The sequence below is a fragment of the Seriola aureovittata genome, chromosome 22 (genome assembly GCF_021018895.1).
Source record: "Seriola aureovittata isolate HTS-2021-v1 ecotype China chromosome 22, ASM2101889v1, whole genome shotgun sequence".
Taxonomy (NCBI): domain Eukaryota; kingdom Metazoa; phylum Chordata; class Actinopteri; order Carangiformes; family Carangidae; genus Seriola; species Seriola aureovittata.
The window spans coordinates 12682028-12707230 of record NC_079385.1 but is presented as its reverse complement, the minus strand read 5'-3'; the positions used below and the strand labels follow the sequence as shown (position 1 = coordinate 12707230).

Here is a 25203-nt window from a genome sequence, read left to right as displayed (position 1 = left end):
GAGTAGGCTTTTTGTTTGTGGGTGGTGTGTGTCTTTGTAGTAAAAAAAAAATCATGCACTAAATGTTTATTTTCATTTGACTGTAGAGAACCCCACAAACTGTAAGTCGACATTTTGGAGGATTATTCTTTTTAAAGTGCAGAGTTTAATACCAGGGGAGATTGAGTCTGCTGTAACTGTTTAAAATATATAAGCCCAGGGTGAACCTGCTGTGTTGATAAAACAAAAATAATAGGGTAAATTTACTATTAAATACTTTATATGTGCCAATTATTGTACAAACAAGTCCACTGGCCTTTGATTTAAATTGGTCTTTCTCCCTTGTTCCCCTCCAGTCCCAGTGTGACTAAACCAGCCAGTGTTGCATGCTTGCGGACATGCTGTGTGTTCCCTGGTGGCTCATTTGTTTTGTTGGTGGTCAGATTGAGGGATAATATACAGGAGCTTCCCCTTGAAGCCCCTCAGCTCCCCGGCGACTGTGGATCTGTCCCAACACAATAAAACTCTATATTCAGCCACTGCCATAGACTGTCTGCCCTTTAACTCTGCTCAGCAATTGGCTCCACACTTTTCTCATATTCGGCGAGTGTAAGCCGATACACACACATCTTCACATACATGCAAATACACAGACATGCTGTGTACTGTGCACATACGCGCAGCGCCTCAAATTAACTCACCCAATTGGGCAGATTAGATAACCCCACCTGCTGAATCTGGCCCTCGCTCGTGTGGAGGATTCTTTCTTCCTACCTCCCTCTCTTCTTACTCTATCTCCTATTTGCCTTCTGTTCTTTTCTTTGCAGCTGACCCTAGTGCATACAATAGTTCCCAGTGAAAGTGTGTAAGGCTTTGATACACAGAACTCAAGGTCCTTTGAGATCAAGATCACTACACAAGCCAAGCAGGAGGCAGAGTGAGAGAGGAAGAATGAGTGAGAAACAAAGGAGGAGGGAGATCAGGGTGAAAGATAGTGCCTGCTTAAAGAAATGTCATGTTGTGAAACTGGATATAAGAATAACAGCAGGAGGAGGGCAGGACTTAAACTGCAGTCAGTGTACTTGCGTTTCTTTCTTTACTATACAGTAGTTGATTGTCTGAGCCAAAGACAAAGAAAAGTTGGAGTGTAGAGGAGCAGTTGATTCTTTGGTTTCTGTTATGATGCTGTCATAGAAATGTGTCAAAACACTTAGGTAGCAAAAGGTAGCCATGTCTGACTTACTTCCTCCGCATCTTCGCCTCTCAAACCGGAACTAGTCTCACCTCAGGCAAGACGATGCAGCAGTAGGTTTTATAGTTAAGATGAGCTAGCTGTAGGTTGCTGATCAATGAACTTGTAACCTTTTGTGGGAAAGTCCCTTCTTTACATGCTCATGTTGTGTATAAAGTTGGACTAAAGACTGGACTAAACTGACAGAAAGACAGATCATTGTCATTGTCCTTTGTTACACAGATTTCCACCACAATGCAGAATCAAGTCAGTCACTTACTATAAAGAACGTACATAGTGTTTCTGTCCTGTTTCGTAAAAACTGACATTCATCCCAAATAAAATGTTGAGAGACAAAGAGTGCAACTTTATAACCCACGGCACATACAAAAGCTATGTATTTTTGTAACAATAAATCTTAGAAAGTATGGCTTAAATAACACATAAATCCCCTCCAATAATTTTCACCCAGTCCCAAACAAAGACAACAAGTTCTGTTTTCAGTGGGGGCAGCACCATTTTACCAAAGGGTTCAGTTTATCTACTTAGAACAGTTGAGGCTTCTTGACCTTAAAGAGACTTTAGCTTTAGGCGGGGCCAGCAGAAAGGTATTTTTAATGATATGCTGACAGAGGGAACACACAGAGTATGGTGTCATCTGTGTATTATAATTAATCATGAAGTGACTCACCTGTCGGCACAGCCATCTGCTTCCTGTCCAATTATCTCCAGTTTGTGCCTTTTACTTGTGAACCCTTACGTGCTGAAGAGCACAAAAAACCACCAAGAGTCATCACAACTTTAACAAGACTTGCTTCACACCTGTCTGCAAGCCCACACAGGCCTGTGTGCATATGTGAATGTGGGAGTGTGTATTCTACCAGGTGCTGAAAGTTGCTTGGGTAGGTAGGTGTCAGACCTGTGTGTTACCGGGAAGTTACAGCCAGAGGACCTGATTTAGAAAGGATCATTTGGAACACACCCTGTGCGTGTGCGCGTGTGTGTGTGTGTGTGTGTGCGTGTGCGTGCGTGCAAGAGAGAGAGAGAGAGAGAGAGAGAGGAACTAAGTAAGCAGATGTTCAGGCACAACCCAGAACATTTCTTTCACACCACCATGTGTGTGTGGGGCTAGTTCAATCCACTTTCTGCTGAGTAAACACACCTAGGGGCCCCACAGACCACACCTCTTGCCCAGATGCCTAATTACCATAATCACTTTTGAATGGCTGAAACAGTGATAGAGAAAGATGAGCTTCTCCCATACAGCACTGAAAGTCGTGACGTATGGGAAAATCCTCAGGCAGAATGTGGTAGATGGGCAATTTTGCCAATAATAATGTCCAAAAGTACCTTTTTAATGATACCTTGCTTCCTAATTACACACCTTGTTGTTCTAAACACCACCCTTGTTCCATTGTCAAGTCATTCCCTGTGAAAGGCAATATTACTCTCTCTCTCACTGTTTCTTCTGTTTTTTTTTTATCTCATACGTTCTTTATTTACAGGTTATATTTTCAGCCCTTTCATCTACATTGTTTATTTGATTATACAGTAACTAATGAATGATGAAGAAAAATATTTACATTGAAGATACTGTGAAAGAAAATTGTTAAAAAGTAGGTATTACTGGCTTCTCTGTGCTCTTCACTACTTCTGCGATAGCGCTGGTAACACAGTGTCTTGGCAGTTGTTGAATTAAAAAATCCAAACCAAATGTGAAAATGTCACTGATCCTGACCAAGGCACTTTACCCCCACCATATCAGATGCTAAATCAATAAAGTTAAAATATTAACTTGAATATTGAATATATTTAAGTAATTCATAATGTGCTTCTCTGCTTTTCCAGATCCGGGTAGACGGCTCCTCTCGTGCCCTGCAGTATGAGACGGTGCAGGCGGTGGAGAGTGGACCCATCCTCAGAGACATGGCCTTCTCTTCTGACCACCACTACCTCTATGTCATGTCAGAGACCCAGGTCAGACACGCACACACACACACACACACACACACACACACACACACACACACACACACACACACATATCAGAAGTCCCCCCTGCTGACTCAATATCATTACCACAGGCGTTTATCATTTTCTTATGTCAGAGGGTAGAATAACCTTTGGTGTAGCATAGAGGATTTCATTACAGCCTGGCAGGAGGAGAGAAAGAGATTGGATGGACTGTTGGATGCTATGACCATGTCTTTTTATAGAAACACACTGAGGGTAGAGCTGGAGTGAATAAATGTGTTGAATTATAGGGAGAGAGTAGAGTGGTCTTAGTCCACATACACACATACACGCGTGCGTGCATGCATGCATGCATGCGTGTATGTGTGTATGTCTGAGCACAGACAGATACACACACACAGACACACACAATCTCTCTTAGTACCTTTGATGACATGGAATGTGGCGCGAAATAGCAGCACTCTGTGTAATGGACACAGACAGAGAGAGACTGTGAACACCTCTATCAGAGGCAAAACCTCGCTAAAATAGCTCCATGGAAAGTACGTAACACACATGCTGTGCTCACATAAATGCACACACACTCCTATGACTCACCATGTTAGGTATTCACTTCCTCTTTATGTCAAACACAAAAAGACACACAGTCACATGTCTGTATTTACATTATGTTCTAAACATGTACAGTAGGAATTTATGTGGTGGAATGATGACTTGTGTGTATGTCGAGCTAAACATTAGGTTAAAAAGTGCAGGCCACTTTTTTCAGAGGTAAAGTGACTGATTCTTCAACACAGAAACTGTAAACACACAAACTTTTCCTATTAAACACAATCATTCTCTTTCTGGCGCAGCACTGTGTAAGTCACTGAGGCCAGATCAGACCCCATGGTGCATCCCTTTTTCTTTTCAGTTCACTTTAGCTCTGTTCATTGTCCATTATTAATGCCAATGTTAGAAATAATATTGCAAAAGCTCTGAAGAAGAGATAATATGCATATCATTTTCTCTCTCCCTCCTCTTTATCTCCTGCCACCCATAATCACAGAGGGCCACTGCTGTTTTGTTGGCAGCGATAGCCTAGTTACCCCTGTATATTGTCTGCAGCTTCCAGAGGATTATAGACCTCTCTGGCACCATCAAAGTGTCAGTATTTACTAATGTGTAGTGCAGTTTGTGTGCGCAAATGTGTGCCCATTTTAAGTGCCCAGATTATCCTGATAACATTTTAAATATCAGACAGACAGTGAGTTGAAGGTGCCCTTTCAAATACAGCTCTCATTGCCTCTCCTGAGGTCTCAGTCAGTCCATCTGCACAGAGAGAGAGAGCGAGGAAAAGGGAGGGAGAGACACAAGTGAGGAGAATAAAGATATTTAGGATGCCATTTTGTCATGGCATCCACTTACCACTCTTTTGTGCAAATCTGTTAACCAGCAATGCGAGAATTTGGCTTTTTTTTCTCATTTGTATTGCAATGCGTCTAATTGGGTTTACAAAAGATATTACAGAATAACAAATTAATTATTAGGAACACTTAATTTCCATTTTTCCCCACTATGTGTGTGAGGCGTTTGTAGTAATTAGTCTATTAGCCTAGTTAGAGGGCTGACCTCCACTAACTGTTTAGGAGGAACATCTGGGAATTATCATTCACACAAATATAGAAAGCATTTAATGAACACAACACATATACACACAGAACACACAGAAACATGTTCTAAATTTTAGTGCCCAAACAGACAGACACACACACACACACACACACAAACTCATTAATTTAGTGCTAAATGGTTTACAAAACGAGATAAATGTAGTGAATGAATAAAACACCAATCCATTATAACCCATCATAATGTTGTTTAATAATGATGTGTTTTTAGTAACCAAAACATTCCTGCTAGGTGTTGAAAGACCGATAACTGATAAATAATTGTTCCCACAGTTAATCAGTTAATTTGACTGATGTTGTTATTTTTCTAAATAACTATGATACCATCATGTGTCTTTGTGCCAGTTCTTCATGCAGATTCAAACAGCTGATAAACACTACTTTATAACTGCTAGTGCCTGGTTCATTTAAATCAGACAAAACAGATTTTATTGAATATCAAAGAGGGTCACAGAATATTCTAGAAATGCAAAGTTATCTTGAATATCTTGCGTTTGCTTTTTGTTAACCTCATACAGGCAGCCAAGTTGAAAGGTCACACTGTGGTCACTCTTCATGCAGGAGTTTTGAAACACGGTGCAGTGCTGCTTGCTGGATCACTGCGGCGGTTTAGAATAACAGCTTGCACACACACACGCGCACATTCCCAATTCCCAGCGGTGGCAAATGCTATTAAAGCAGCCCGAGCCGGTCGATAGCAGAAGGCCACCTGCTGTTTCTGGGGCCTGGGACCCAGACATTCGGAGAGAGAGAGAGTGTGATAGATGGAAGGAGGAGAAAATACAGAGAGAGCAAACACAGGAGAGAGAGAGAGAGAGAGAGAGAGGAGCAGGGGGCCCACAACAGGAGGCTGAGAAGAACAGAGTCTCCCCTGCAGGCTGGTGATGCCAGGCCAGGGGCTGACCAATAGAAGGACCTCCTGCCTGGCTGGACTGAAGGCCTTCTTTAGTTCAGTGTTAGAGTCCAGTATATATCAAGGGATAGACACAAGGCAAAAGGAAAAAACTGAGTAATTATGTAGTCATTATAAGTAAGATGCAGATTGCATTTTGTTTCTGTGTTTTTGTTTGTATATGGACAGATGGTTTTGCAAGTGTTCACACTTCAAATAATTCCTGCAAAATAAGTGTTGGTTAGTCATATTTCTGATCGCTGGAGAAAGTGGTGAAGACATCTTGAACGAACTTGAGAAATGGCTCCGTAATCTTCTCTTTTTCATTAACACTAAACAAATGCAAACCTTGTCCTCACTGCAATCATCCCTCTTTATCACAAAATCAATTAAAGAAAGTAAACATAATTATTTGAGCTATATAATGATTGCCTGGCTCAGTCAGTTTTTTCGTATCAGTGGACAAATATGTATTCTGTGATCTAGATGGCAAAGTAATTTTCAGCGCAAACTTTGGTATCCTCACTCTCCGTCACAAAGCAAAAGAATGTAAATACGGTAACTTAGGGTCTATAATGACAACACAGTGTGATAATGTTCCACACATTCTTCCAGTGTTGTGTTAGTGCTACGAATATCGACTATAATCAATTATAAATGATTTACAATGTGGCACAACTAATGGAACACCTTGACAGTGTAGTATGGACCCAGCTTCAGGGATGGGGCATCATGCTGAGTCACACTGCACCCTGCTTGTCTCTGTCACATTATACACTCATTAGGGAAGGAAGCTAGCCAAACACACACACACATGCAGAATTGTATTCTGTAACAAATATGCTAGAGATTGTCTAGCATATGTATTGTATTTTCCTCTAATACATTCTCTCAGCCTTTATTTCATTTTCCTTCTATCCTTGCAACCTCTTTTTTGCTTTCTCTCCTCTATCCTGTGACTGTGTCGTCTTTGTTTGGTTTGTTTTTCTTTCAGGATTATAGATTTTTGCTCCCGCAACCCGTATTCATTTCTAAGGGGATTTGTAAAGCAAATGAGGATTCAGCCTTTTGTGTCTCTTACTCCTCTCTCCTCATCTCCTTTCTCTCTATCTTTATTTCATTTCTAACCCTCTCTTACTACCCATTGTTATTTTTACCCCATGCCATCCCCCAGTTCTCCATTCCTTCATTTTTTTTTTAACCATTCCTCAGTACAAGAGTAATCTGTCATCCCTACCCTCTCATTAATCCAGTGATTGGTTGTCCTCTAATTGGATCCTTCTCTCTCTTTCTCTCTCTCTCTCTCTCTCACTTGTACACACATTGTCTCTCTCACACACACATACACACACACACGTGCGTGTCATCTTATTAGTGGGTTTAATAGATGTTCTGGTATAAAGAGGACAGTCAGATTATAGAATGGGCTGTGATTATGGATGTTAGGGTTGCGCTCTGAGTGACAGGGACAGGTCAATTCCACTAACATGAGCCGCTAGTGTAGCTCAGTAGTATGCTACTATCCTGTTAACACTGGTTCATCTGTCAACTACAATGAGGACATCTGGAGTGAATGAGATGGTGTCAGTGGAGGTTGGGTTGGGGGGGGGGGTCATTTCAGCATTTGTTCAGTATGTAAATTAAGAGTACAAGTCACACACTAACAGAGGCTTCAGTTTTAATAAGTGCTATGAACCTGTTGTAGAGAAAAAACAGGTGATGAACAGTTATTGAGGTCAACAATGGAGTGGGAAGTTAGCTCAAAGGTTATTGCATGAGTTGGAGCACATGAATAACTTATGGTACTGTTTTAGCGTACAGGTTCTTTCTTGTCCATGTGTATAAATAAGATTAAATAAAGCTTGTCATTCCAAAGCAGGAAACATGAATAGAAAAAAAGATGTCGAAGACACTGACTTTCCCTTCCACACCTCCAGGACACATATGAGAAGAACTGCTTCCACAAAGCTCTCAGCATTTTCAAAGACTCCTCATTGTATCTTGCCTTTACGTCAAATGTATGTTGACTTGCACTGGACTCTGTACAGATGACGTTTCGTTCAATTATGTGTGAACTCATGTGTGGTTGAGTCACAAATAACTAGAACTTGAAATAAGTCACAATCAACCGGATTACTGTTGTGTAACCAACTTTAAGATAGACTTATTTCACTTGTTACATCTCATTTTATGCATCAAGAGGAAAGAAAAGCAGTTGCTAAATCAATTAAAGATATTTTAGTTGACATTGAGGCATCCGGTTGCAATAAATCCTACAAGCCTCCCCTTGATGGCTTTTGTGGCCTTTTTTTATGGCTTTGAAATACACAGCACTGTGATTCTGCATAACTAGATATACATGCTGGAATCCCTAACACCACATATTTTGCTCAACTGTTCATTTAAAATTCTATCAGTGAAATGGGATAAAAACAACTTCTGTTTGTGCCGTGTGAAGATGAGTTTGATAGTACATTACTCAGCAGCTGGCTGTGCTGAGACTTGACATGGGTTCCAGGGCATTTGAAAGCAGTTCAAGCTGTTTTTGTTGTGTCTTAGTCATTCAATCCATCCTGCAGTGTTCCACAGTCATATCATTACCCTCCAGCAACCAAGGAAACATATTAACTTTCCCTGCCAGCAGCTGTTAGCAGTTAGTCAGTGGTTAGTTCTGTCAGGTATAGTGCTGCGTGGTTTTCTTGCCAAAGTATTTTTACACACTAACATACGTAAATATATATATATATATGTATATTACACTGTGACTTTTACATTCCACATATAAACTGTTGCTGGAAAGTGCTGCAACTGCCACACTCGTGGTGCTGAATTATTAATATTCAGCGTAGCAAATGCAGATCTGTAAGTGTGAATTATTGAATATGTGTACTATAGTGGGGTGAGATCGTTCAAAGTCAAGTGCTTTTTTTCTGTTTTGAACCCCCACTAGGGAAATCCGACAAGCCAATTTGTGGAAGTATCGCGTCTTCGCATCTCATCAAAGATGTTTAATACCAGCATCCTTTAATTTCTATCAGCGGGAAACTTTTCAGCGCATCCCTTACAGTGTGGCTTCCTCACCCTTCTGGTGCGTGGCTGTGAGTTATAAAGGTGTTTAGATGTGCATATTATGTTGCGTCCCGGTTTAGCTGCAGGCTGCTGTGGTCTAACAAGGCAAGTGAACAGATCTGATATGTTGCAGCCATTGTTGCCTGACACACTTCTGAAAAATGTCAACGAAGTGGGGCAGACAAGGTTGGAGCGAACTCTTGGCTCACTCAAAGTCCCTTTTGAAGTTTTACCTTTGTGTTCTCTTTCTCTTTCTCTCCCTTGTTCTCTCTCTCTGTTTCTCGTTATATTTCTCAATCTTGTATTCCTGTCTCTTTCCCTTCTGCAGATAGTTGTGAATCTGCAAACCCATTACACTATAATACTTTATAAAGGTTTGTCATTAATGTGAGTCATCATCAGCCTCTTCTGTCACTGTTTTGGTTAGTGGAAACAGTCCAAACTGTGCACCAGGCTATGCCCCAGCCAATGGGAGAAATGGAATTGCAAACTAAATTCAAATCTTGTTTCTGCACCCGGGGGTCAACCTTCACCCCACACCCTAAATGCACTTTACATTAATGTCCATCATGTCCTAAGCATGGCTCTAGCACTGAGGACTGACAGTGTGATAAGACAACATTAGCATGTGCTGTGTGGATTTATTGTTGCTGAGCTTAGCATGCTTCTGCTTTTGGCTGCTTATTTGGTAAGCATAGAAATACCAAAGATGACAGATGGTAAAAACATATCAGAGTATGCCTCATGCAGGAAACTCTAATTTGCAAACGATTAGTAAACTGCCTCATGCTTGTTTAACTGTTTTTTTTCTTTGTGTATGGGGGGCCTTACCCTCTTTGGAATAGAAAGATAAGTGAAAATGATTGATTGTATCCAACTCGTTTGTCATGCGCTGACAATCCTGACAGCGCAATGGATGGCTTTCTCATTTGACCTCTGCGAACGTCAAATGAAAACAATATTGCACTTGCAGCCACCGGCCACCTCTGCTAACTGAGTTTATGATATAATACCGTTGGTTGGTGGTTGACGGATTGAGTGGTGCGTCGGCTGTGACGAGGCAGTGGGTTGTTGATGTGTCCCTCGCTTCATCTGACTCCCACGTCAATCTCTCCTCCATCCAGCTGGATAGGAGAGAGGTGGGACACATGAGAACAAGAGGGAGAGAGAGAGAGAGAGAGAGACCAGCAAAGGAAAGTATAAATGACAGATTGAATGAATATCTGGTGTTAGATAGAGAAGAGGAGAAGAGACAGACCAGAATTTATGAGGTGAAGTTAAGAAGAAACAGATTGTTTTACCATTCATAATAACTAAACACAGACATTGCTCTGGTTTCTGCTCTTTCTGTAGTTGTTCAGTTGGATTAAGATGAGGACTCACAGCAACCACCTCAGAACGCTCCATTGTTCTCTTCTCATCCATTCTCAGATGCTTTTAGACGTATGTTTTGGGTCATTATCCTGTTGGAAGCGCCATGACCTGTCACTGAATCAGAGGTCTCTGACACTGGGCAGTGTGTTTCGCTTCAGAATGCCTTGAAATTATTATTTCATTGTGCGCTCCACAGATTCAAGAGACCCTGTACCAGACTCAGCCAAGCAACCCCATAACATAACTGAGTCTCTTCTATGTGGGAATGATGTTCTTTTCTTTAAAAGTTTCATTTTTTTCTTCTGTTAACAATGAGCTGATTAAAACCATCTTTCCGTTCAATGTGGGGTCAGTTTTCCTGAAGCGACTGCAAGGAGGTTGGCTACGGTCCCATAGACTTTAAACGTCTTATTAGCAACTGTGGTCACAAGAACATCAAGCTGCTTGGAGATGGTCTTTTAGCTTTTGCTTTGACCATGGCAGCCACAATTATTTTCTTCACCTCCTCAGAAAACTCGATTCTTTTTTTCTTTTTTTTTGTGTGCAGTGTGGTGTACACAGTGATACCGAACAGCACAATGAGTACTGCCATGGACATCATGCTCCGTGCAGCCTTGCACCATGATTTGTGTGAGATAGACTCATGAACAGGGATGTTAACCAGCTCCAATGCCTCCTTCAAGCCTTTAGCTGTTACTCTGGACTTCATTTTTAACTCACTGATCATTCTGTGCATTTGGAGTCATCTTAGCCAGACACCCACTTCTAGGGAGAGTAGCCACAGAACTAAATTGTCTCCATTTATAGACAGTTTGTCCGACTGTGGACTGATGAAACTCTTTGAAATCGCTTTATAACCATTTCAGCTTTATGCAAGTCAAGTATGGACAAGAATAATACAATCATTCCTGCATTATTAGTTAAAATAGATGTTTGTTTGTTATTGTAACTTAGATGAAACATGTTTTCATAAATGCAGATTATTACAAGGAGTTCCCTTATTTTTTTCTGCACCATGGTATGGTTGGTTATTGGTTGAAGTTTTCAGAGCTGCTTCCATTTGTAAAACATGCTGTCATGACGGCAGCAAGTCAAAACTGATTTGTCTCCATTGTCATGTATGTGAATAATTATTTCACTGTATCAGACTTAATGATTGTAGCTGACTTGCTTGGAGTCATCAGTGAAACTTGAGGGTATTTAATTGGAGATAACAACTGTAAGCAGCATTATACTGTATCTTAACACGTGCACACCATTGCCAACCTACAATGTGTTACTAAAATGACCAAATAACACTAGATTACATTACATTACATACACTTAAGCGAATCATTTCACATGAAAGTCTGCTTCCCCACCAATAGTAATGATACACTGCCAGCAGTGCAGCAGAGAAGGAGAAAAAGACAAAGCTAGCCGGGGGGAAGAAGAGAAAAGATAAGAGAAGTTCAGTGTGCCCTACAGGCTGTAAAGCAGGATTGGACTATCACTTTAATTTCCCTCTCTCTGTTCATTTGGAGTGGTGAAGTTTGGCTGCAGGTGGAATCCCTGTTTAATTACAAGTGGAGGGGGCAGGAAAAGAGTAGGATAAAGAGAGGAATAAAGATGAGGCAGAAGAATTAGTTGATAATAAAAGTCTGTGCAGATTTAATAAATGATCACTTTCCCACTGCAGGTTGACTCAAAGGCCCCTGGCATTATGTAAGGAGGAGGGGAGACAGAGAAAAGATGGAGAGAGGAAAGAAAAACAAAGTCAAGCTTCATAAACTCTGTCTCAGTGTAGCGATGAAGATCTTAAAGAGGAAATAATGAATGCACTTAGAGAGAAGACTCTTCCACCCTCTCTCCCTTTGACACTCATGCCCTACACATACAATAGACACACACACACACACACACACACACAGACACTTACTGTATATACACTGTATATATAATTGAATGCCATTGTGCCATCACAGTAAATGATCAAGTACGTCTTCATCTCTCTCCCCACACATTAAGGCATCAAGTACCCCTGTGATCTCTGCCTTTTTTAAAAGCATGATTATATTCAGCAGCTTCCATCTCTCCCTATTGTGAAAAGAGGGAGAGTGCAGGGTGTAATGCCTGTCATTTGCTCACCTGAAACAGGAGGGAATTAGAAATGCCATGCACCCCATCCTTTGTATTTATCCCTGCTGATATGATAGCGCAGCCATAGTGAAGAGACACTGAGGCGTAATGGTTGCCTCTCTGGCAAAGCCCACGAAGAAGATAGCATGAAATGAATGTGATATCGAGATGAGAGAGACAAGGGGTGCATTGGGTCGTTTAGCCACCAAATCCCTCAATTTTTTGATAAAAGAGGGGACAAAAGTGTTGTCTGCTTGAGTGTGTGAATGTGTGTGTCTGTGTGTGTGTGTGTGTGTGAGAGAGAGAGGGAGCTCCTGATAGCGAACGGAGGCTCTGGAGATGATGAATGTATGATCTTATACACCTCAGAGCATCTGAGTGACAGAGAAAGACAGACAGACAGAGACAGAGGGAGAATGAATGATATCAGGATGCAGGCTCTGGAACAGAGGACTCACATTGGCACCCATCGCTTCTGCAAGGCTCTGAATGTGGTGTGTGTTTGTCTTTGTGCGTGTGCGTTTTATCTGTTGAGAAAACCATTTCCCCAGTTGCAGGCATCTGAGGCCTCGATAGGCATCAGGAGGTCCCTTCCATTCTACAAAGTCTAAATCCGAGTGTGTTTTTGTATACAGTATGTGTGTACATGTGGGTGGTGTGTGTGTACTGGCATATCTTCCACCGATGAAGTGTTAAATTATAAAGCGTTCAGATATGGTGGCATTGTTTGCTACAGTTCTGTCTGGGTGCTTAGCTTTTATGGCAGATCACAAGGTGACAAACCACTCGATGTGGTGACATGGTTACGTAGATTACATAAACGCACACACACGTGCACACAGGGAGATTGTGGTTTCATAGACTCTCATGATAAGACTTTGGCAGCTGAAATCCCTCCATAGGCTAATACAATGGCTTTTCTCTTCAGTGACTAATAGGTTATTTAGCCGGCAGTGGTGGATCTGAGGAGGAGGAACAGGCTCAGTGGAGAGTGACAGGAAGGGAGAGAATCTATCATGTGAGATGCAATGAGGATCATTGAGTTTGATCATGTGCTCACACACTTGCACCACTATCTCTGTGATTCCATCTCAAACTCATTCCCTTTATCTACCTAATGCAAATACGCCTGTACACAGTAGGGAGGGCAAAACATACCTGCAGATTTTTTTTTTACCAAAGCACACACACAAATGCTTAACACACAAAGATGCGCTTCTATTGTTTCTAATCATGCATGATTCCTCCTGACTTTGGCAAGGAGATACACTTCAGCTGAATTCATTCAGCTGTGTGTGAATCTGTGTCAGTGTGTGTGTGCATGCGCACATGACTACTGGAGTATGCTATTTATAGTTCTAGGAGAGATGCATGGAAGACACATAAATGTAGAGAGCAAGAAAGAGAATGATGTAGTGGTGTGTTTTCAGAGTATCTCCACTGTGTCAGAGTCTGACTTCAATGACAATATGTACGTCTTTGTGGTTCTTGTGCATCTGTGTTCACACAAGTTGAAATATGACTTCCACAGTCAGTGTGTGCAAAATTGTAGCATTGACGTGTTTTTATTTGAGAGAGAGAGAGAGAGGAGAGAGAGAGAGAGAGAGAGAGAGAGAGAGAGAGAGAGAGAGAGAGAGAGAGAGAGAGAGAGAGAGAGAGAGAGAGAGAGAGAGAGAGAGAGAGAGAGAGAGAGAGAGAGAGAGAGAGAGAGAGAGAGAGAGAGAGAGGCTGTCAGGCAGAGATGTACTGTGTGATAGTCTGTGTCCAACAGAGAGAAGTGCCGTCAGTGCCAGGCTGTGCTTTAGAGATACCACTGCGCATAGGCATTTCTGATCTCTCGTTACATCAGTCATGCCCTACATTGGATGGTTTAATTATGGTCCTTTTCATACCCTTAAATATGGAATTTAGTCCGTAAAATGTGCTGCAAAGAGATGTATAATTGCGTCACTTATGTCCGGAGGTACAAAAAGAGACTAGTATGCAAAAGAATTTGATCCTCAGAATCTGCTGGAGGTGGTGCACTGTCAGGTGAACTTACCTCAGTTCCCATTATCCATCCATCTCCAGCAAGCTTTACTGGTGCTGATCCCATGCTCTGACCTCTGACTTACGGTTTTGTATGTACAGTTAGCAAACACTTTATCAGGAGCACCATACTGATACCGGGCAGGACCTCCCTTTGCTCTCTCCTCATCGCATGAATTCCACAAGATGATGGAAAAATTGAACAGAATTTCAGAATTTCCCTGCAGGGTTTACTTTTGTTCGATTCCATAAGAAATAACTGGGGATGGATTTGTCACTGAAAAAGTTATGAACTGATGTGTGATCATCAGCTTGTTAATTCTTGTACTTGACTAGCATTCATCAGAATGTTTTGTAAGTAGTGTTATGATCAGTAAACATGTATTGTTACTCTTACACAGAGACAACTTTTTGGTGTTTTCTCTGTTTAAATTGGATTATAACAACCAGCTGAGCTCCGTCTCATATTTCAGGAGTAAAATTCCAGTTATTGTAGGCACACATACGAACACACACACACACGCACACACACACGCACACACGCACACACGCACAGAGCTTTACCCTCATCATAACCCAATATCAGTCCCACACTGATGATGTCGTCTCTCTTTCCCAGCTGTCATCGTTGAGCAGCCTGAGTGACAGCGGTCATCCACCAATGACGGCACATTAATCAAAAGTGCCAGCAACACCTATTTTTGCACCATGCTGTTACCATGGTGACATGAGGAGGGGATAGCTGACATCTACCTCAGCTTTGCCCCCTGCGCTTGGTCACTCACGGCCCATGCCAATCAGTGCCACTCAATGCCAGTTTGAATTGGCAGGCCTATATATCATAAAAGATAGACTGCTATCCCAAGTGGCCACGTTTCCCTTATGGAGTCAGTGGCGAAAGATGGAAACTGTCAAGCAGTAACAATTTTATGAAAATCTGTGCTGATACAAAATACTTTGCATTCCCATTTTGCACATTAGTATGGTTAGTCCCTTTGTTTTTGCAGTTAATGTGTATTTGGCTGAAAAGTGGTCAAACCGAGAGATAACATTTTGTTGATTTATTTTGTTGTCTGGTTAAATCATGTGTAGCAGAAGGCCTTTTTTTTTTTTCTATTCTTACAAAATGTAGGAACATTAGGAATCTCCCATCACATCCTCAGTGACTTTTAATAGAGACAATTTACTGCTATCCTAAAAATTGATGTTAAAAATGTTTGGTCATTCAGGTTGCACACAATAATGGAGCAACAAGATATGTCGTGTTTTGAATAAATGGTGCAACTATCACTGTTCACCTTTCCACTTACACATACATACACATACTTTTACCTTGTAGTATCTGTTTGCAACAAGTTCAGGCTTTTGCTCTATATATATATATATGCTATTGTGTCTGAAGTACTTGACTGCATTTCTAGTAGATTAGATACAGCACTTGTAAGGCAACACAAAACATTAACCATTATCCAACAATTCCTACTCCCTTGGAATTCTTGAATCACCTGTTAGGCATTATGGTTTTACATGGGACAGAAATTCATTATGCTTGTCTAACCTGAGGAGGGTTTGTAAGCTTGCAAGTATTTGAAAACAGTATTTTGAGCCCCCTAATCCATTTATCTATTATCATTGATTCATCTTTTCTTTCTCTCTCTCTCTCTCAGTCTCAAACACACACACACATCAGAAGCAAACATGCAGATATATTCTCCATCACATTCAAGTTCCTCCCATGACAGACATAAACACTAGATTTCTTTCAACATGACATTTCTCTGGCATTTCAATTTTTCTGTCTTGTGGTAATGTTTTCCATTAAGTGTTTGCTCATCCTCACTCCATTCATAAAGACTGAATGTCTTCCACAGTTTTTAATCGTTGTTGCATATCTCTCTGCAGCTGTCGAGGGTGCCAGTGGAGGCCTGTGGCCAATACTCAACCTGCAGTGAATGTCTTGGATCAGGAGATCCCCACTGTGGCTGGTGTGTCCTGCATAACATGTAAGTGCTACTGTCCTAGATTCACATATACACTCACTCACAAACATACATAAACAATCTTATTTCTCTTCTTTCTTATTCTTGAGACATACAAACAATATATTTCTTTCTTCCAATTCACTCACTGAGCCTCCAACATACTTACCAGACAGTTTGGGGGGTTGCTGTGATTGGGTTGTTGTGCTCCCCTACCTCCATGACGCCTGGGCCCATGCCCAGCACTCCATCCCTTGCAGCCCTTGAGCATTCAGGGGCTCCTCTAATCAACCCAGGCCAAGTCTCAGATTGCTTTCCTGGGGCTCGGCCTTGTTCCAGCGTCCCCCTTAGATCCATTACCAAACCTAACCACTGGCATTGTTTACCAGCCCTGAAACCAGAGCCTGGTGAGAGCACAGACATTGGCGGGCACTGCCTGGGCTCTAATGGGCACCACTCCAATCTTCAGGCGTTGACACGAGGAGAGTGATAGCATCTGTTATAGTAGGATGAATGAGATCTCAGAGATTATCTCGTTAAGCACAATTGACTCACTCTCTACCTTCCTTACCTGTCCCCTTTCTCAAATTTTCTTTTTGTTTTACCTAACGTGTTGCATGCTTTACCTAGCTTGTCTGTCTTTTTTCCCCTCATTGACACACACACACACACTCACACACAAATTCTCACACATCCCAGCCGCTGTCAAACCCTTGTCCCTCAAGATTGGAGTGGGAGATAGTGCTAGCTGGGGGCAGGGAGATTTCCCACTCCACTGTAAATTGAAAATTGGTTTCTTGTGTTGTTGCTAGCCCTTGGGTACAGAGTGTTTGTGTGTGTGTGTGTGTTTGTGTGTGTGTGTGTGTGTGTGTGTGTGTGTGTGTGTGTGTGTGTGTGTGTGTGTGTGTGTGTGTGTGTGTGTGTGTGTGTGTGTGTGTGTGTGTGTGTGTGTGTGACAGAGAGAGAGAGACTGAGTACATTTAGCACCTTCATCCCTGCTGGCACTGAGAGGACATGGCGAGGGCAGAGAAGCAGTCTTGAGTGTGAGAGGAGCATAAAAACTCAAACCCAGAGAGGAAGGAAAGGAAGGTGGACAGGGACGGAGATGGTGGGACATATATGTGTAAAATTGAACATGACAAAGCGAGAGAGTTAGGGAAGCAGATTAGTGAATTCTGTTAAAAGAAAGGTGAAATGTGATAAATTAACAGATCTACAAAGGGTCATAGTGAAAAAACAGTAAGTTTGTGTGAAACAGAGTGAAGGAAGGAGAAATAGAGGATGAATGTGTTTCAGGTCTCCAGGGTAGAAAGTGCATTAACCGAAAGAGGACACACTCTGATGGGTTATGGGTCACAAACTAGAGGTTGTAGGCAAAGTCACACATAGACACAGAGACAAAGACACACACACACACACACACACACACACACACACACACCCACGCATATATACATAATTCATCAGTCTAGAAGTTTTATGTTCATCCCAATCTCTTGTACTGAACTTTTGCTCTAAGCACTCTGTAGTGCTCTATACCGAACATGAACCAACCATATGGTTTATTCCAGCAGATCATTGAATTTAAAAAGAATTTGTCCAGAGGTGAAGTAGAAGGATCAATGTAAAAAACAAATTATGTGTCACCATTGAGTAGCCATCGTGCAGGTAGTTGCCACTTGGAATGTGCTTGCAATTTCAATGAAATCTTAAGTAAGCGTGACTGTGTGTGAATATGGTACGCTTGTGAGTGCATGTGTGTTTCTCTCTCCCCGTGTTTGTGTTTCTGTGTTTGTGTTTCTGTGTTTGTGTTTCTGTGTATGTGTTTCTGTGTGTGTGTGTGTGTGTGTGTGTGTGTGTGTGAGTGTGTGAGTGTGTAGAAACCCATTAACACCCTGGACATCCTCCCAGTCAGAGCAAATGGGTGGCCACAGATTGGCCTGTCACACTTAGCCTGATAGAATCGGCTCACCTCAGCTCACCCGTCTCTTTACACAAGTACACACAAGGGCAGGCAAACACACATGCAAACCCCTCTTGGTGGAGAATTAGTGTCAAGTCACCAAAATGAGAATCAAGCCCAAAGAGAGAGGGAGAAAATAACCAAAACGCCACTTTAGTTGATTTCAGGTGTCTCGGTGTTGGACCATCACAAGGGCAGAAAGGGAGATTACAGGTGTGTGTGTGTGTGTGTGTGCGTCCGTGCGTGCACGCATGTATGCGTGTGTGTGTATGTGCGTGCGTATGCTAACGTCCTGTCAGTTGGACACACATCCTTCTTCACCCTTCTAGCACACAAGTTGCACGACCCAATGTGACTGATCGACCACAGGTTTATGTTTCCCAAAGCCCCCCCTCCTCACCGCTCTCTAACCCCCAGCCAGTGTATTCTTAACAGGGTCTTGGTGTAACTGAACCCCCCCTAAGCGCCACCTCCACCACAAGGCAGCCAAGGCTTCTATAATCACCCCTGTTTGCTATCTGTCCTATTAACCACCTGACGTATTTACTCTGATGGCTCTGTCCTTGTAAAGTTTACATTTTTGCCTTATTTACCTTAGGAACTAGAATAGACTCAATGGTCACTTACTGCAAGCATACTTGCCTAATGGTGTCCAGCCTATATGAAAACACATTTGATATTTTCTTGATAAAGTTGATAAAAAAAATTAACTGACAACACTTGCCACAGTCTGAAGTCTTCTGCTGCTGGGTTAAAGAAAAACATTGTAATCAGCAGGAGTTAAATATATAAGAGCACTTTGGCTCAAAAGATTCCAATCTAAAGTAATCTTTTACTTTCTAGTCCTACTTTCATCTTCTTGTTTACAAACTTGATTGGATATTGGTGGACAGATAAAATTCAGTTGGACAGGCTGAGTGTGGAAAATGTAGCTAATGCTAGAAGACATTAGTCTATTCAATGAGTGGTATGCTGGGTGTGGACTGTGAGATCAGAATTGGTGCAAGACCATTAACATTCAAGTAGGTGTTGATAACATCCCGAGAGAAAAATTTCCGTGCAGACAAATGGCCAATCTTACATTCAGTGTACTATTTCACAATTTTCTGAAAACTTTTCAGATGCATTTTTAGATGTGCTTTTTGTAATCAGTCTCTTCTTTTATCATATTTGCAGAGAGATTGCTATATACAATTTTAACATGCTGAAAGATCAACAAAGTGCTGTCTTGTTAGGAAGATGGTGTGACTGTGAATTAACAATGCATTAAGTCTGTCCTTGGTGAAAAAGTCTGACACACACATACACGAAAACAGGAACACACACATACCTGACCCAAAGCCCTTCTCGTGAGGTGTCTCAGCCATAACAAATACAACAAATCCAGTGTGAGCTGAGCTATTTGATATTCAGACGATAGAAATATTTATCATTTGTCCTTCAATCTGCTTTCACCTCCACTCCAGTATCTTGGCAGGATAAGATTTTTTATTTATATCACTCTAAGAAGTGACTTAAATAAAACAGAAATATCGGCACCCGAAAAAAATAATTACTGATACACTCAGTCGTCAGTTTATTAGGTACACCTAGCTAAAACAAATGCAATCTCATGCAGAAGTCTTGCAATGAATCCTGCCTTCATGAAGGTTTCAGTGTGAGGTGTTTGGTGAAACTTTGTTAAATTGAGTCATTTTGGAGGCTGCAATTTGTGGTGCTGTTGAACTGTATTGCATTGTACAAAGAGGTGTGCCTGTTATTTAGTTGACCCTCATTGATTTGAATGTGTTTGACAAAATAATAAAAACACAAAAGTAAAACCAATGAACGAGCCTCTATTAGTGAATGATGCTGGAAGCCCACAGGGTCAGTCTGCAGTGCTGTAGAGAAAAGTGACAACAGATACATATTTATAAAATTATATATTATAAGGTAAGTTTTTTTGTGTTCATATTCAGCGCAATGCTGTCTTTTGAAATGTTTTTCATGGCCTGGTCAAGGTTAAAGATGTTTCTACAAAGGATGAAAACAGGCACCCTGCGTAGTCCCCTGATTACCCACCAAAGGCTTAAACCATGCATCTTTAATAACGTGTAGCAAAAAGGCCCAAACTCAAGGAAATCTTAAAATTCATAAACTCTCTACCACTCACACTTTTTGTGCTGGAAGGAGGGGTGTTGAGGGCAAGGATAGCGTGCAGTTCCTCAGTGTTCTTCCAGATAGTTTGTTGTTCCCAATCAACCTTGAAATCACCTCACTGGTCTGAGAGCAAACAGAATTGCAAGCAAGCTCTCTCTCTTTCTCTCTCTCTCTCTCTCTCTCTTTCTTTCTCTCTCTCTCTCCCTCCCCCTCCCTCCCTCCTTCTCTATCAGCATTGCCTTTATTTACTCTATAGATCGGTGAGAAGAGCTGTTAGATAGAACACCAGGGGAAGAGGAGAAAGGCAATCAATAGTACAGGGGAGGAAATCAACAGGGGTGGATGGTGCACCTTTTTGTGTGTGTGTGTGTGTGTGTGTGTGTGTGTGTGTGTGTGTGTGTGTGTGTGTGTGTGTGTGTGCGCGTGTGCTAGAGTGTGTGTGTGTGTGTGTGCGTGCGTGCGTGCGTGCGTGCGTGCGTGCGCGTGCTAGAGTGTGTGTGTGCGTGTGACCGTGCGTGCAGTCATTGTCCTTGACAAACACAGACCATTTATAAACGCAAACCTCTTCAATAATCACTCACAAGTTTGACTTTGAATGTATTTGGGGGCTGTGTATAGTCAAATGCTCCTATTTACCACATCAAATGTATATCATATACACTCCTTATGTATATGTTTTGAACCCACTAGCAAACTTTGCATCAGATTTCTCCTCTCCCCTGCAGTGAGCCCTGCCACTGTTCGAGTAAACCTGAAGCCTCACCTGTCAACCAAACTGTCTTGGCCTATCAAACTCAAGACTCTTGCTCTCTTCTGCTGAGATGCATGACTTATGCTAATGCCTGTCTAGGCGAAAGGAAAGTCTCCACTCATATCAGTCCCTCCTTTTCATCATTCCCGTTCTTTCCACTCTTTTAGCACTGACATTGGATGTCATTCTCTGTCAATCAGAGCCTCAAGAAGGACTCTTACAGAAGATTACCTCTAAGGGAGTATGTAAGAGAGCAGACATAGCAACCATGAATACATAAATGATTTATACTACATCCCATCTATGTCCATTTAAACAATATTTTGTTTTGTTGTTTATGGAAACATTTAACTTCCTTGTTTTTTCTGCATATTTCAATATAAAAGCCTAATTAGTGATATATGACCGCAGCAGTATTTATAAATCACACTTCGTAATGCCAATGCCGTACACTTGACTAATATGTTAATTACTTGTTCCTTTCAGCAAAACCCTTGAGTTTTATGTCTTACTGTTTTTGTTTTTTTTACTTTCTGACATGGCATTTTTCTCTGTGGTTTCCATCCACACTTCAGTCCCTCCAAGGCAGAGGCACCTCTGCAATGAGCCAGTATGTCAGAAATGTTAGAGCTACGTTATGGATATGTTACCTCTCCTAATGCCGGTCTGTCAGCTGTCAGTTTTGTAAGTGGTAAACTAGGCTGTCACAGTGCCTGTCACGTGTGACAGCTGGGCAGATTGGAAACCATATTTGGAGAAGTAGTATTGTCAAAATGAATGTCATCATATTTGGCATGGATGTTGAGAATATCTCACATTACTCTGTGATATCGATGTCAATTTGGAACAAGTGGTGCTAATGTTGCAATATCTTCACATTAATAATTGGTTTGACACATCTCAATCTCTGCTCTTGGCTGCGATAGTAGTAATATTCCCAGCCTGCTGAAATCATTTTCCCTTTCCCTCCTTTTCTTCCTTTTTCATTTTCTTTTTCTCCTCCTACTTCCTTCCTTTCTTCACTATCATTCAGATCACACTCCACATCATACGCTGTTCACACTATCATACACTGTTTTCTTGAGTTTATGTGAGCGTGTTTGCACGTCTGTGCTTCCATCAATCCACTCAGAGTCTGTGTTTATTTATTTAGCCATGGGTTTCCTGCTATTTTTGCATTTTTTGCTCGTGCATGCATGTGCACACGTGAGCTGTGTGTGTCGAATCCAGGAATATTTTGTGTTCAGAGGCGCGTTATGCCCATAAACTGTGTCACCTTCCCACTTCTTCTTACTCCTTCTCTTCCTCCAAACACTCACAAACATCGATCTGTCGTCCCTGATGTGGACTGGAGACAGTAAAATCATCTGTGCCACTGACCACAGGCAAATGCCAGCTCCTAGTTCATTAGAGTAGGTCTGTCTATACAATCAATAGTAAACCTCTAGAGGTAAACCATGATATACAGGGGAGTCCTCATGAATCAGTGGACCCAAACAACCACTGTGTATTTACAATATTATGGGTTTGAATATGAACACATACATTGATCAGAATAGACTCTACTTTATCGAAACGAACAGATAAGATAGATCTAAATGCTTTTATGAAGATGTGTGTTGCAGTCATACGATCACACCTTAATAAACGGCTGTCAAACACATGTACAAGCTTATTAGGTTGATACAACATAGTTCAAGAAGTCATAAATAAACACACAAAATGGCTGATAAAACTTGCGAGTCATGCTGCAAAGCCTCCTGTCTTCTAAATCCTTTGTATTCCAAGGACATCGTTGGTTCTGTCAAATGAATAACCTTTCGGAGGGACAAGCTAATTGGCAGATCCACTGAATGGTTTTTCTTTCTCTCTCTCATATTAATTCTGCACCACCGCTACCTGTCGCTGTGTTCACAGTCATCCGTTACCTGAGTGTGCTCATTACTGTGGTATGGCACACTAATTCTAATTAAACTGCAGCACCACAATTAGCATGCTACCTAGGATGCATTGTGTTTGCTTGCGGCGGCCACTAGCCTGCCCCAGGAGATAGCCGTAAGTGCTTCGAGACATATTGTTGGCAGGGAAAGGCATTGTTTACACCAACAGAGTTTTTCTACTGTTAGTAAGAGTGAGATCTAACAATAGTCCGGCCACATTAAGCAAAAACATCACCTGATAACAAAGGCCAAGCTAATAAGTGATTAGACTGACATTTATGACGTAGTTAATGTAATTAATGTGTGTTTATTTGTTGCCTGTTTTAAATGCACAATAAGAACAGTGCTTGTTTGTGTGCTATGTAAATGTTAACTTGGCAACTACCATGTTTTAGCTACTGCTGATGCAATGAGTGTGACTGGATGGAAATGTTAGAGGACTAAGAAAATATTTTCATTTTCATAACTTCAGCTAGAATAAAGAACAACTATAAAGTTATCATGCCAATAAAAACACAATGCCAGTATCTTAACAAACTACAGTATGATTTGATTTGATTTATTTTATTTTTTTCTATTTATTTTTTGTAAATAGCTGGACTACATCAGCATACCCAGTCACTAATAGATTTCCAAATTAAGAGATCTCTCTTCACATGTGTATCCACTCTGAATACACAAACTGTGTTCTGAGCTTTGGATCTGCTCCGGATGCTTTTTACAAATTAGAACAGCCTGACTTACAGCAGACCTTAATCAAAAATTCCAGTTCCACTTAATGAGTTTTTGCAGTGCAAAAGCCTTGGCTTTCTAAATTATTGAGAGATTTATATGATTTTAAAGGCATTGTATCACAAGTTAAGCCACTTTAAATTAGTTGCAACCACGACAATGCACTGCTTAGCCTAATGTTAGCCTAATATTCACACACAGAAGAGCTGGATTTGGCTTTAAACAGTGCTGAAATGACTTGGTCAACTCTCAAAGTTAAATATATTCAAAGTTGCTTCTTTGATCTTGAGATCCTTGCATCCATGGCACTTGCTCTGATGTTTTTGCCCAGGGGAGGATGACCATCCCCTGAGTATGGGTGACTGGTTTCACCCCCCCTTACCCCCACCCTCCACCTCTTGCTGGATGCTAAGGGAAGTTGAGGGAAGGGAACAAGGCCAAGAAGTGACAGGGGCATCAGGATGGAACGGAGTGCTGCACCTCCCAGTTCCCTCTCAACTGTCACTATCATAGTGTGAAAACACACACACACACGCACACACCCACACAAAACAATCTACCTAGCCCCAACACACACACAACCGCACAGACAAGAGCTGCACGCTAACTTTTAAGTCAGGACCATTGCTCACTGTCACCTATTGTCACCCCACCACACACAGGGTAACGCTTGGAAATGGAGATGCACACACAAACACACTCTCACAGAGGAGAAGGTGTCTTGCTTTTGTCCACCAGAGCAAGAAACAGGCACAGGGACTGACATGAGACAGAGAGGATGAATGAGAGATGCGGTGACAGTCAAAGGTGAAGTGAAGTGAAGCTATATGGTGATGAAAGGGACGAGTGTGACGAGAGAGAAAGAGAGTGGGGATGAGAAATCTTCCAGCGAAGAGCATAAATTAAGCTCGAGAAGGAGATACTCTAGTTGAGGATATGAAGGTAAAAACGTTTACACACACAAGCATACAGTTCATTTTGACAATGATAGAGAGCCCCTCTAGGAGAGGGTACCCACGCAGGTCACCTAATGCCATATGACATAGCTGTTGCTATGGCAACAACAACATAGTAAGAATATAACAACCATGTTATATAATCCAACAGTAATCCCCACTGATTTTTCAGTATTAATGTCAGATAGTGTCGTCACTGAGATTACTCACATACAGAGACAGTAGTGTCATCATTACTCAGGACTCAAGCATCACTCCGACTGCTGCATGCGCAGGGTGGGGTGTTTCATACATGTGATTTATATGTTTATATGTAAGTGTTTGAATATGCATTTAGTAAGATGTTTTCACAAGCACCCTGTCTGAGATGTGTTAATTCCGAAATATCTATTTTATTTTAAGTGTCCT

General features: G+C 41.5%; 1 protein-coding gene across 1 annotated transcript in view; it reads left to right on the top strand.

Moving 5' to 3' along the window:
- The window catches only part of plxna4 (plexin A4), a 241531-nt gene that overhangs the window by 140708 nt on the left and 75620 nt on the right, over positions 1-25203 (top strand). The window contains exons 4-5 of the mRNA XM_056367398.1: positions 3059-3187; positions 16238-16338. Of these exons, the coding sequence (XP_056223373.1) occupies positions 3059-3187; positions 16238-16338 (230 nt within the window). The remainder of the gene's footprint in view (positions 1-3058; positions 3188-16237; positions 16339-25203) is intronic.